This window comes from Myotis davidii, unplaced genomic scaffold (assembly GCF_000327345.1).
Source record: "Myotis davidii unplaced genomic scaffold, ASM32734v1 scaffold900, whole genome shotgun sequence".
Taxonomy (NCBI): domain Eukaryota; kingdom Metazoa; phylum Chordata; class Mammalia; order Chiroptera; family Vespertilionidae; genus Myotis; species Myotis davidii.
In genome coordinates, this window is record NW_006295185.1 from 425,670 (window position 1) to 439,945 (window position 14,276).

Genomic DNA, 14,276 nt, shown 5'->3' on the forward strand with positions numbered 1-14,276 from the left:
GTCCTCCCTTTTAATAGGTCTTACTCTTCTCTTTTTGCTTCAGCTTCCTTTTGAACTGTGATGACAATGGCACAGCTGGGTTAAAGAATCCAACTAGATAATGCTGAATCTGCAGGGGCTACTTCAACTGTACAACTAAGCAACCCAAGATTTCTATGAGCAGATAAAACCCATATGCAATCTGTCACTGTTTAGCTTTCATTGCCAAGATAATTCTAAAAAGTTAATGAATAGCTGGTTTAGAGTGGGGGAAAGGCAGAGAATGAATGAGGCCTCTGTTCTGCTTCTTGGCAGGACATTGAGTTAACATGGTGAGCCACTGAGAGTATAGTTGTCATCAGCACTGTAATTATCGAAGTGCTTTTATGAAAGGTTTAGAGCTAAGTCTGCACAGAACTACACAGCTCTGGACCTTCACTTTTAGACCATTTATGGTTTGAGACAAGATATTGATGTGGACACATTCAAGATGGATTCAAATCTTCAATATGGCTTAAATCACACATTATTTGCCACTATCTCTTTTATGGGTTCCTGATTACTTCTGATATGAAATTTATAAAGTAAATATATCTTATCTCCTCTAGAATATTATTAGCTCCTTGAGGACAGAGAACCCAACCTTACCCTCCTTCTACAGATTTTCTGTACAGGACAAATATAGACATCCAGTAAGGACTGATTAAGTCAACCAGAACCCATGGGTAGAGGCAGAGTACCTTTCATGCTAATGAATTTAATCAAACCTCAGTTTCTTCTTCTATAAAATAGGGATGGTAACTACAGACTTTATGGGGTTATTTTGAGGATAGAGGGGTCAATACATGCAAATTACTTAGCAAGTAACCTAGCATTATCTGCTTAAGTGTTAAGTATTAATTTAACAATATTAACTTCTGCCTTCTGCTTAAGTAGGAGAGAGACTAAGGAAAAGGGCGAGTATAGCAGCTCTCACACAAAACTGGGTATTCAAGTAAGCCTATAGAGGCCGACTGGTCAGTTATCTCTGCATTGGAATTGAGGGACAAAAGAGATTTACCCTCTCACATATCTGCATTACTTTTCTGCCCTAACTCCTGAACAGGGATGCTTTGATGTGTATGTGTCCGCGCGCGCGCGCGCGCTCGAGCACGCGCCCTTGACCCCAGTGGGGATTTGCACTGCAGCTAACTAAGGCTGGGGCTACAGTCTTTACAGCTGGCCCTTTTCAAGTCTTCATTCAGCAAACATTTTTAGTTAACCCAATCACTGTTAGGTGTCGTCCAATCCGAAGAATAAAGTCTCTTCCTGCATTAGTACGCAGGCGCTGAGCCCCGGTGAGGCGGAGCTAGTCTGGAGGAGCGGAACTCCACCTAGCCCTGTGGGCGGGTGGTGCCAGAGCCGCACATGCGCCCTGGAGCCTCTCCCGTAGTGGGTGCGTCTGTGCTGAGCGCGAAACCGCGGAGATGAAGTAAGACTTCAGCTTCTTTCTGAGAAGGGGGGAGAATGGGGATCGGTTGGGGGCGGACCGCGGGGGTGACCTACCGGGCTGGGGTGGTCTGCCCGGCCTAGGTGCGGAAGCGGCTCGAATTCTAGAAAACTAGTCCCCGGTCAGGCCGCACTGACTTTGTCTACTCTTCCCTCCCCCCCACCCTCCCCGTGCAGCCCTTTAACGAAAGTGAAGCTGATCAATGAGCTGAATGAGCGTGAGGTCCAGCTTGGGGTGGCGGATACAGTGTCCTGGCATTCCGAGTACAAAGACAGCGCCTGGATCTTCCTGGGTGAGGTTCCCATCTTTCTCCAGCAGTGCTCCTTAGTCTCTACTGCCCTGCTTTCCCAACATGTCAGCTTTTCCTCCCTTCATACATCCCGACATTCATCACCCAATTTTATTTCTTTCTGTTGTCTGCCCATAAATCTGTTTTCCATATTTCTTTTCTCCCCTGTCTAGTTTGCTCTCCCTGCAACTCAGTGCTGTTACCTTCTGCCATTCATTGTACTAAGAGTCTTGCCACTTTCTCAGACTGTTGTTACTATTTGTATATATTTTTTCAATTACATTTGCCATACAATATTGTAAGCGTTTTAGGTGTACACATAGTGATTAGACATTTATAATAACTTACAAAGAGATCACCCTATTAAGTCTGGAACCCATCGGACACCGTACTTACTTACGATAATATTATTGCCTATATTCTCTCTTTTTTAAAAAATATATTTTTATTGATTTCAGAGAGGAAGGGAGAGGGAGAGAGAGATAGAAACATCAAAGATGAGAATCACTGATTGGCTGCTTTCTGCACCCCGTCTACTGGGGATCGAGCCTGAAACCTGGGCATCCAGCCTGAAACCCAGGCATGTGCCCTTGACCAGAATTGAACCCAGGATCCACAGGCCAATGCTCTGTCCACTGAGCCAAACCAGCTAAGACTTGGCTATATTTTCTATGCTGTATTTCACACCCCCATGACAATTTTGTAACTACCAGTTTGTACTTCTTAGTCTCTTTAGTTTTTCACCCATCCCCCACTAACCTCCCTTTCCTCTGGCAACCATCAATCTGTTCTCTGTATCTATGGATCTGTTTCTGTTTTGTTTTTCCATTTTTGTTTTTTAGATTCCACATATAAGTGAAATCTTATGGTGTTTGTGTTTCTCTGTCTCAGATCATTATTACCACCCCTTTCCCCATTATACAGCTGAGGAAACTGAGGCACTGAGAAGTTAATGGTCTTTTTAAGGTCACATAGCTAGTAAGTGGAACAGCCAGAACTATGGGATTCTAGAACTCATGGTCTTAGCCACTATCCCATATTACTGCTAATTCCTTCCTGCCCTAATCCTCTTCCTTCAGAATTCATTTTCCTCATCTGATTAGCTTTGGCCTTCTGTTCATGTTCATATTACCATCTCTCTATTCACTTTGTGTCATATCCAGTAATTTGACAGTTTGTTCAAAGAGGTGATTGCACCAGTCATGGTGCTAAACACTTTATATTCATTGTTTTATTTAATTCTTATAACAGTTCTGTGAGGTAAGTACTAATATCCCACTTTATAGATGAGGAAGGAAACTTGCAGGGGAATTTATTTTTTGTGAAATGCTTAACAATTGACTAATCCAGAGTCTATGTGAGGTGGAGTTAATATTTGCATATTTAAACTGATTTTGGATCTTAGTGGTGAGTTTGTAAGGAGTAGATGAGTTTAAGGTACGTTTGTGGAAGCAGAGTTTTGTTCTGGCAACAATCTTCTTTTTCCATAAGAGTTTATGTGTGAGGAGGATTAGTTTGGTTAGTGGCAACTTTGACCTTTCTACTCAGTCACTCCTTTTTCTGTACTATTGTTGCAGTCTATATTCACTTCTGTCATTGCATCACACTGAGTTCTCTGATGGCAGACCTTGTGGCTTACTCTTTTTTGCACCCTCAGTGCCTGGCCTAGTGCATGGTATTAATAGACACTTGGTAAATGTTAGTTGAACTGAAATGTGGTTTTCTCTTCTAGGAGGACTTCCCTATGAACTGACTGAAGGAGATATCATCTGTGTATTCTCACAGTAAGTCCCCTTTCATGTCCTGCCTTTTCGGTTGTCAGACTAGTTTGCTTCCATAAGGTATTTTTGTGGCATCACAAAAGCCATTTGTTTTCATTCTAGGTTGACTAGCCGGCCTGCATGGTGAGGGCTGGAGCTCCTACGCTAGTCTAGGTCAATCAAAGGACATGGTTCTAGAACTCTCCTAGTGTGGAAAATTCCAAGAAGTTGGATGTTTTAGGAGGCTGTCTTGGGAATTCTGGTCTATTTTTACTGCTTTTTCACTGAGGATCGTTCAGTGTGGGCCTGCAATGGAACAGACTGCAACTCCCAGGAAGATACTATGTTGGCCCATCTCCTTGGGCTCTTATAAACTAGGGGTAATTCATGATCACAGGACCCTTCTGGGTTCACACCTGTGTGACCTTATAGAATTAGGGCAAAGCACATCAGAATTAGTGAAAAAAAGCAAAAGGTTTAGGCAGTAGTTTGCTTTCTTTGTTTCTAGATGAGTGTAAGGTTGGTGAGCAGAGTCTATCTCTTTACCCAGAGGCTGAGAATCAAAGGCTGATGAGGAACACAAATGAATAGGAGAGCCTTACATTCTTTGTTCTATGAGATGATCGAAGCAGCACTGGGTGGGAGAGGGTCTTGGCAGCTCACACTGGTAGTGGCAGCAGTGATTTAGGAGAGGGGCTGTGTACAACCCCAGAGCTACACAGAGTGACCACGGGTGGGCAAACTTTTTGACTCGAGGGCCACAATGGATTCTTAAACTGGACCGGAGGGCCGGAAAAAAAGCATGGATGGAGTGTTTGTGTGAACTAATATAAATTCAAAGTAAACATCATTAAATAAAAGGGTACGGTCTTTTTTTTTTTTTAGTTTTATTCATTTCAAACGGGCGGATCCGGCCCGCGGGCCGTAGTTTGCCCACGGCTGGATTAGACAGTCCTTAGAGCCAGGGGGCCTTGGAAGCTCACAGGAACAGAGGTCCATGGCCCCTGGGTTGTGTAGCCATCAGGGGCAGAGGACTATTGCAAAGAAGTTGGATAGCATGTATAGGTAGAGGACCATGGCAAACAGGATATAGCAAGCAAACATAGCCAGCACACCCTGGTGGAGACATTGCCATGGGAGGGGATGGTTGGGGTCACCCCATAGGCAGGAGGCCCTGGCTGAGTGGTTGGGTAGCATTCAGGGCAGAAGGTCATGGGAAAGACATTGGGCAATACATGTGAAAGGGCCATGGTGGAGGGCCTGGGCAGTCTATACAGGCAGAGGGCCATGGCAGGGATAGAGGTTGCTTCCTCCAACTTCTGAGCATCAGGAAGTTCACAGAAGGTGCAGCCTATAATGACTACCCCTTCATGGTACCTCTGTCTGCTCCAGCCTTTCATCTAGGAGCTGTTTTTTGTCTTATTTGCATTGAGTGCTGATCAGCTAGTGTGTGGATTTATTCTAATTCTCTGCTATGGCTACACACATTGCTCTCTCCATGAAGATTGCCTTTGTCATTGATAACAGTGGCTTTCAAAAGTAGTTCGTTTTCTGATTATCAAGGTGATGTATAGTCATTATAGAACATTTGGTGAAAAAAAGGTATAAAGAAGATAATAGAATGTATTTTAAGGAAAAACTGCTAATTTGGTGTACTTCTTTATTATTTTTAAAATTGCTGGGCATAATTTCCAATATTTGCTGCTATAAATTATATGCTATGTTCATTGTGGTATCTATATCTTTGTATGTATTCCTGATGGTTTCCTTGGTGAAATTATTGGATCCATATGTTAGCATTTTTAAGATGTTTTATAAATGTTGGATATTGCTCTCTGAAAAGGTTATAGCAATTTCCACTTTCACTAGAATGCCCATTTTCTGATTCCTAATCAGCAATCATTATCTTAAAAATATTTGCCATATGGCTTCTCATTATTATTTTACTTTGCCTTTATTTCATCATCAGTGAGGAATACATTTTTTCATAGATTTACAAACCATTATTATTTGTTTTTTTTGTCAATTTTATATTCATATCCATTGCCTATTTTTTTTCTATTGGTTTGTTCCTCATTTCCTTACTGATTTTATAAGAGCCCTTCATGTATTAATGATATTAACTCTATTATAACACTTTGTCATGTATTGTATTACTATGGACTTATTCTTTTTAAAGTTTGATGTATTATACTACATTGCCATCATTATTATTTCTTTTTTAAATATATTTTATTGATTTTTTACAGAGAAGAAGGGAAAGGGATATAGAGTTACAAATATCAATCAGCTGCCTCCTGCACACCCCCCACTGGGGATGTACCCGCAACCAAGGAACATGCCCTTGACCAGAGTTGAACCTGGGACCTTTCAGTCCGCAGACCAATGCTCTATCCACTGAGCAAAACTGGTCAGGGCATCTTGATATTCAAATTGTTCCAATGTGGTCTGTTAGGAGTCCCTTCAAGCCAGTTTCTATATTCCCTTTTTCTTTTGAAAGAATTTCAGGCTTAAAACTTAAAAGTTATAAAATAGTATGAAGAATACTTTTATCCCTTTTACTCAGAGCTCCCAGATGTTAGCATTTTACTACATTTGCTTTATTGTTATTTCTCTCCACGTATACATATTATTTTTTTCTGAACCATTTGAGAGTCAGTTGTAGACATGATGCCCATTTATTCCTAAATTCTTCAATGTGTATTTCCCAGAACACAAGGACATTCTCTTGTTTAATCTCGGTATAGTGATCAAATTCAGGAAATCAACACCAACACAATATTATTATCTAAAGACTTTATTCAGCTTCACCAGTTATCCTGATAATGTTCTTTATAGCAAAAGGGAAAAAATAGCTTTCTGGTCCTTATCTGTGATATAAATTGCAAATAATATTTTCTCCTAGTTTGTCATTTGTCTTTCAACTTTACTTATTGTGATTTTTATGCTATGCAGAATTATTATTTTTATGCATTCATTTGTATATTGTTTTATGCATTCATTTGTAGTAATGCTTAAATTATGGTAAAATTGACTTTTTAGGAATTTTAATACATTTATAGATTTGTGTAATCACCCCCACAATTAGGATGAAGAACAGTTCCAAAATCTCCCTTATGCTGTCACTTTATAGTCTCCCCCTCTAGTATTCTATGTGGCCAAATTTATCAGTCTTTTTTTATTGCTTCTGAATTATGAGTCAAAATTAGAAAGTATTTCTCCCTACCCAGCCATCTGTTTTCTCATCTAGTATTTGTGTGGTTTCAGTTTTATGCATTGAAATCTCTGATCCAGCTATAGTTATATAGTGTGAGATAAGGATCCAATTTCATGTTTTTTTCAAGTGGCTATCTAATTGTCCCAACAACATTTATAAAAATGCCCATATGTTCCCCAGCAAAGTGGGATGTCACCTTTATATATAATTTTTCCATATATACATGAGTTTCTTTCTTGGTTTTCTATTCTGTTCTATTGGTCTGTCTGTCTCTTCATGTGGCAGTAAAGCACTAATTAATCATAAAAGCTTTTTAGTGTATTCAATATCTGGGAGAATTACTCCTAACTATTGTTCTTTTTTAAGGTTTTCCCAGCTATTATGTTCATTTTTCCACAAGGACTTTGGAATCAACTTACCTAGCTCCAAAGGGAAAAACAAAACAAAACACAACTTGAATTTTAAATTGGGATTACATTAGATTTCAGTATTAACTTTGGGGAAGATTTTGATATCTTTATGATGTTGACTCATCCTATCAAAGAACAAGTGATGTCTTTATATTTGTTTAAATCTATATTTGTATTTTTAAAGGAGTTTTAAAAAGTTTTCTTTAAAAAGACTTTATACATTGATTATATATCTTCTAACTGAATGTTGCTTGTATGTGAAAGGATAATTTATTTTTGTTAACTTAATATTCTGTCACCTTACTAAATTGTTATAGTTTGTTTTTATCATTGTTTATCATTGATTCTCTTGGGTTTTCTTATATATTACTATATATAATCTTAAAACAGAGACAGTTTTACTTCTTTTTTCATTTCTTATATCTGTTTTCTGCTAATTTAATTGGCCAATACCTACAATGTTAAATAGTGTTAAATAATTCCTGATCTTAGTTTAATCATCTCTTCTAATTTCTTTTTAAAATTCTAGTTTACTTTTTTAAAAGAGGTTTTTATTGATTTTACAGAGAGAGGAAGGGAGAGGGGAGAGGGAAATGTGAAAGGGAAACATCAATCAGCTGCCTCCTGCACTCCCCGTACTGGGGTTTGAGCCCACAACCCCGGCATGTGCCCTGACAGGGAATCATACCAATGACCTTTTGGTGCATGGGACAATGCTCAATCAACTGAGTCATACTGGCCAGGGCTCTGGTAATTTCTATTAAGTAAGATGCTAGATTCTGGGCCCAGGTGTATGTACTTGATCATGTTATATAATGTATCCATCAATTCCCATTTTAATTTTATGACTTTATTTTTTAATTTGTGATGCTTTAACTTATCTGGAATTTACCTTTGGATAAGGAGTAAGGTAGAATTTTATTAACTCTCATCTGCTTTCCTTAGATTTGCTTTCTTGGTTTTAGCTACATCCCATACGTTTTAGTATATATTATTCTCATTTTTGTAATTTTCTAAATAGTCTGTCATTGACTTTTTCTTTACTTTGTTTCATTTCCTCTTTCATTAATTAGCTAGACAGTGGCCAGCAAACTCATTAGTCAACAGAGCCAAATATCAACAGTACTTCTTCAAAATAGACTCGCCCAGGCCGAAAACCAACTTCTGCCAATGGGCCACGAAATTTCAATTGCACTGTATGTGCGCCTGCACGTGGTATTTTGTGGAAGAGCCACGCTCAAGGGGCCAAAAAGCCACATGTGGCTCATGAGCTGCAGTTTGCCAACCACGGAGCTAGGAGAGTAGGTTGCAAGTTCTAAGTTTACTTTGAGACCTATGCTATAGTCAATTTTTTTAGAATATAATTTTTATTGATTTCAGACAGGAAGGGAAAGGGATATAGAAACATCAATGATGAGAGAGAATCATTGATCGGCTGCCTCCTGCAGACCCCCACACTGGGGATCAAGCCCACAACCTGGGCATGTGCTCTTGACTGGAATCAAAACCAGGACCCTTCAGTTCGCAGGCCAACGCTGTATCCACTGAGCCAAACCAGCTAAGGCTGCTATAGTGAATTTTAATACATGTTTCAAGGATTCTTGAAAAGAAATTGTCATCTTTTTATAAGATTTAAATATATCTCTATATCTACTAGTCTGACATTATATTTGTTAACAATTTAACTTATATTATTAATTACATGTTTACTTGTATTTATGTTACATAACTATATATATCAATTACATTAACTCTCCTGACCTTTTTTTGTCAACTTTGTGTTATAAATTTAAAGTGGTATGTTAAAATCTCTCATAACGTTCATTATGTTTCTTTTTGTATTTCTAAATTTCATAATTAAAATTTTTTGATTTGTCAATTTGCACATAAAATTTCATGACTTGTACTTTTATTATGTATTAGAACCTTTTTGGGGGCCTTGAATTCATATTCAATCTTAATATTACCACCCACTTTTTAATTGGGTGTTCTTGTTATATCTTTGTCTAACTTTTAACCTTTCTATGTTACCTTGTTCTAGATATGTGTCCTGTACAGATTATATTATTTGAATTTTATTTTGTCATCTAATATGAAAATTTTTGCAATTTAAATTAATGTTTTACTCTTTTATAAAATAAATAGATATGGGGAGATCGTTAACATTAATCTGGTGCGGGACAAGAAGACTGGGAAATCCAAAGGATTCTGTTTCCTCTGCTATGAAGACCAGAGGAGCACAATTCTGGCTGTTGACAATTTTAATGGGATAAAAGTGAGTGTGCTTACTAAGCAGGATTTGGCTGGACTACTACCATCTAGGGCAGCGGTTCTCAACCTGTGGGTCACGACCCCTTTGGCGGTCCAACAACCCTTTCATAGGGGTCGCCTAAGACCATCCTGCATATCAGATATTTACATTACGATTCACAACAGTAGCAACATTACAGTTATGAAGTAGCAACGAAAATAATTTTATGGATGGGTCACAACATGAGGAATTGTATTTAGAGGGCCAGAAGGTTGAGAACCACTGATTTAGGGGTTTGATTTCATTACACACCTGATCTCCACAGGCTCAAGGACAGTCTGGTCAGCTGAGTATTTTGTGAGGGTTGCAGAGGTATGGAGACATACTGACCAACAAATGATCCCAGGAAATAATTCCATTGGCTCATGATCCTTCCATCCTATTCCTTTTCCCCATCTCATAACAACTTATCTCTCTAGGAGCATAGATACCATGCCTCCCCTCCACCCCACCCCAAGCCTCTATTTCTCACCTTTTCCTCCTCACACTGCACTCTTATCTCAGGTGTATTGGAAAACAAAGAGACTAACAAACACTGCCCTTCCATGCTGTCCTGTGTTAGGGGATTTGGTGCTCTATCGTGGCTGCATGACCTAGGACATAGCTGTCATATGCCTCTACTGACTTAGCAATCAATACTGGGCCCTGGATATTCTCTAGGGAAAATCTAATGACAAATTCTACAAAAGTAACTCATTCTGAAGTTTTCTGTCCTTCTTTCCTCTAATACCAACTCCTATAAGTGAGACATTGGGCTGAGGTCAGGCATACCTATGTACCACATGGTTCCCTACGCTCATTTAGGAAAAGCATTGCAGTTGAATGAGCATTGTCACAGGCTGGCAGTTGACACTTGACTTGGAGAGTTTGTCACGGATTGCGCCGGAATTGAACAGTTGGAAACTATAGGACAGGGTGGAACAAGGTTCCACGCTTGATTTTTAAAAGAGCCAGCAGTCAAAGGGAGTCTCTATAAAAGGAATGTTTTCAAAGATGTTTTGAAATGGGGAACAGGATAGATGACAGAAGCTGCTTAGGCCAAAGATAAGAATAAAAACCTGCTTTTGTATTAGAATTATAAAAGCCAGACATTTTTCAGATGGCTTTGCCTACAGAATAAGCCTGTATCTGTCTGAATGTTTTTGTTTTAAGTGAGGGGTTAATGTTTTTGTTGCTCACCGGGAGAGTGAAAGTATTAGTGTGAGCCAGTTGTTCTGGTAGGGTGGGGGTGGGACAAAGTGTGAGGGCTTAAGAAAAAAGACAGTGGTCTTTTCAGGACTGGATGAAATAACCAAGTGGTTGAATAGAGCTAGAAAAAAACAACAAAATGAAACAACACAATGATCTTTCTAGATTTCTCCCCCTCCCAACTGTTGGCCTGCCTTAGCCTCATTCTAATTGCTGTGTCAAGGAAGCAGCTGTAGCATTGGGCTTGATTTCAGGAATTTCTTCTAGCTGCCATGGATATTTCACTATAAATTATTGTTACAGATTGAAGGTTATTCAGTGTGCATATAAATTATGCACTTTTCTCTGCTGCTTGTGGGCAGGACTTCCCAGCCTTTTTCACTTCACAGCACATGTAAAACATTAAGATATTTGTATGGCACTCTGGGGTAAGCTGAGGAGGCTACCTAGTGCAACTGCCCCATGGGGTCCAGCTGCCCCAGGCCCCACTGGCTGTCCTGAGAGCTGAGCGAATTAATATCTAGGTATATGTGCATGACACACCAGTTGGGCAGGTCTGTTTTAGAGATTTTCCAGAAATAGAATTAGCAGGAAGGTAATGGGTATAGTTCAAACCATGGTTCTCTGAAGCTGGGTTCAAATAGTTTGGTAGGAGTGATGTCTTTGCTGAAACATTGCCTGTCTATCTTAGATTAAAGGAAGAACTATCCGAGTGGATCATGTGTCTAACTATCGAACTCCTAAGGAGTCAGAAGAAATGGATATTGTGACCAAAGAGCTCCAGGAGAAGGGCTGTGGGGCTCACACCCCCTCATCAAATTCATCTGAGGGCTCTGAAGAGGACAAACCCACCAAAAAACACAAAAAAGGTAAAACGTTATGACCTAAGAGAAGATTCTGGGTAGTGTTAGTATTTGATCTACCTAGAATTGGGCATTCACTGAGACTTGATAATGAATTCTTATGTGTGGAGGGAGGGGGAGATGTGGGGAACCTTACTTTAATTGGGAAAGGAGAGGTGGTATCATCAGAAAGCTAGTGTTATGGGTTGCACTGTGTACCTTGAAAATGCATAGGTTGAAGTCCTAACTGCTAGTATCTCAGAAAATGACTATATTTGGATCTTTAAGAGGTACTTTTCTAAATATATTTTTATTGACTTCAGAGAGGAAGGGAGAGGAAGATAGAAACGTAAATGAGACAGAATCATTGATCGGCTGCCTCCTGCACACCCCCTACTGGGGATCGAGCCTGCAACCCGGGCATGTGCCCTGACCTGGAATTGAACTGTGACCTCCTGGTTCATAGGTCAGTGCTCAGCCACTGAGCCACGTTGGCCAGGCAATTTCCCTTTTCTTATTGATTGTACCCCCTTTTTCCCTCCAGACAAAAAGGAAAAAAAGAAAAGAAAGAAAGACAAAGAGAAGACTGATCAGGAGGAACTGGCAGTGCAGCCAGCTTCCTCTTCAACTCCTAGAAGCAAGATGATAAAGGAAAAGGACGACCCTGGCTCTAAAAAGCACAGCAGCAAGAACTCAGAGAGGGGTCAGAAGCCAGAGTCTAGGGAGGTGTGGAAGCACCACCCCAGCTCCCCTGAGGTCAAGACAACCTGCCGCGGGGGAGTAGAGGACCATGAGCAGGAGCTGAAGAGGGAGAAGCCCAAGCACGAGTACAAGTCCTCAAGCAGGAGGGAAGAAAGAGAAGAAAAAAACAGGGATAGGGACAGAGGTCGAAGCTCAGACATACATTCTGGCTGGCACGAGGGGCATTCTGAGGGACATAGCCGTAGAAGTAGAAGTAGAAGTAGAAGTAGAAGTAGAAGTAGAAGTAGGAGCCGAGATAAATCCCATAGACCTAAAAAGGCCCGGCACTCTCGAGACCTGGACCCCTCAAATTCCAATGACCGCAAGCATCACTGAAGCAGAAGCCTGGGCAGCTACTCAGTGGAATTAGAAATGAACTACATTTTTAAAATTCAGTCAAATTCAATTATGCTTTATTGTTTCTGTATGTAAAATCTCTGAGGTTGCATTCTTTAATCCCTTGAGTATTAAAGTTATTGAGAGTGCAGTAGTTTCAACAGCCAAATGTCCTGGAGTTTGGTTGATTTAAAACTTTTAAAAATATATATTTTTATTGATTTCAGAGAGGGAGGGGGATAGACAGATAGAAACATCAATAATTCGAGAGAATCATTGATTGGCTGCCTCCTGCACGCCCCACACTAGGGATCAAGCCTGAAACCCGGGGATGTGCCCTGACCAGGAATTGAACTGTGATCTCTTGGTTCAGAGGTCAACAATCAACTACTGAGCCACACCGGCCGGGCTGTGCTAGAGTTTTGAGCAAAATTCATTGTCCCTCGGAATATGCTTGGTGTTTATCAGAGTATGTATCCTAAAATTGGGTTTATAAATATGGCCCTTGACTTTATGACTCGAATTAATGAAATGTCCAGGAAAGAGGAAATACCAGGTAATTCTAGAATTCTAGTCTTTGTGATAGATATTTAGATCTCTTGCAGTGACCTTTCCAGTTGGCAAGTAGACCCATAGAGTAGAGAAGGGTGGCTTCACTAGGTTTAGACAGCTTGATGTGAATGTGATAATGATTCATAACATCAGCTTGCTCCTGCCCCACCCCTTCCTGCTTTTGAAAATTTAAACATCTTTTGCTTTTTTTGGTTGATAAATGTCTCTGCATTTTTCCCTTGCAATATATTTTTTTACTAGAGGCCCAGTGCATGAATTTGTGCACGGGTGGGGTCTGGCCAGCCTGGCCCCAATGGGAGCAGATTGGAGCTGGGCCTGTCAGGAGGAGGAGATGGCAGGAGGTTGGCCAGCTGGGCCAGCTGGGGGAAGGGGCCACAGGTGATTGGCTGGTGGGCCCCACCCCTGATTGGTGTGTGGGTGGGTGATCAGGGGTGGAGCTGGCTGGGGGTGCAGGTGGGGGGCTGTGGACGGTTGGCCAGAGGCCCCACCTCCAGATCGGGCCAGTTTGCTGGCTGCAGTGGGCATCATAGTGGCCAGTCTTACCGGTCGTTATGGCGTTCTGTTCGTTGGCCTGGAGTTTGGTTGACTTTATGACTCCAATTAATGAAATGTCCAGGAAAGAGGAAATACCAGGTATATATATTTTTATTGAGGTGAAATTCACGTAACATAAAAGTAACCATTTTGAAGGGAACAATGTGGCACATTTACAGTGTTATCTAGTTCCAAAACATTTTCATCACCCTACCATGAAACCCTGTACCCATTAAGCTGTTATTCCCCATTTCCTCCTCCTTGTCCCTGGCAACCACCAGTGTGCTTTCCATTTCTATGAATTTACCTATTCTGGACATTTCATATAAATGGAGTCATACAACATGTGGCCTTTTGTGTCTGGTATCATTCACTTATGTTTTCAAGGTTCTTCCATGTTATAGCAGAGATGGGATTAAACATAAGAGATTTATTAGGGAAAACAGCTGTGAGGGAAAGTGGGGAGGGAGCCAGAGGAGTCAGGGAGATCTGTCAGATTAGATGCAAGTTTAATCCCTGTGGAGGAGAGGAGGGGAAAAAAAGAGTAGATAGGAAGAGTCTTAGACCATATGGTACAGTTCCAAGAATATTTTGGCAAAGCAAATGT

General features: G+C 40.5%; 1 protein-coding gene across 1 annotated transcript; it reads left to right on the forward strand.

The window, feature by feature from the left end:
* Window positions 1-1,363: 1,363 nt before the first annotated feature.
* RBMX2 (RNA binding motif protein, X-linked 2) lies at window positions 1,364-12,810 on the forward strand. The gene is made up of 6 exons (XM_006769878.2): window positions 1,364-1,450; window positions 1,645-1,760; window positions 3,490-3,541; window positions 9,290-9,419; window positions 11,335-11,512; window positions 12,030-12,810. The coding sequence occupies exons 1-6, from the start codon at window positions 1,446-1,448 to the stop codon at window positions 12,560-12,562; spliced, it is 1,014 nt and encodes a 337-aa protein (XP_006769941.1). The 5' UTR covers window positions 1,364-1,445; the 3' UTR covers window positions 12,563-12,810.
* Window positions 12,811-14,276: the final 1,466 nt, after the last annotated feature.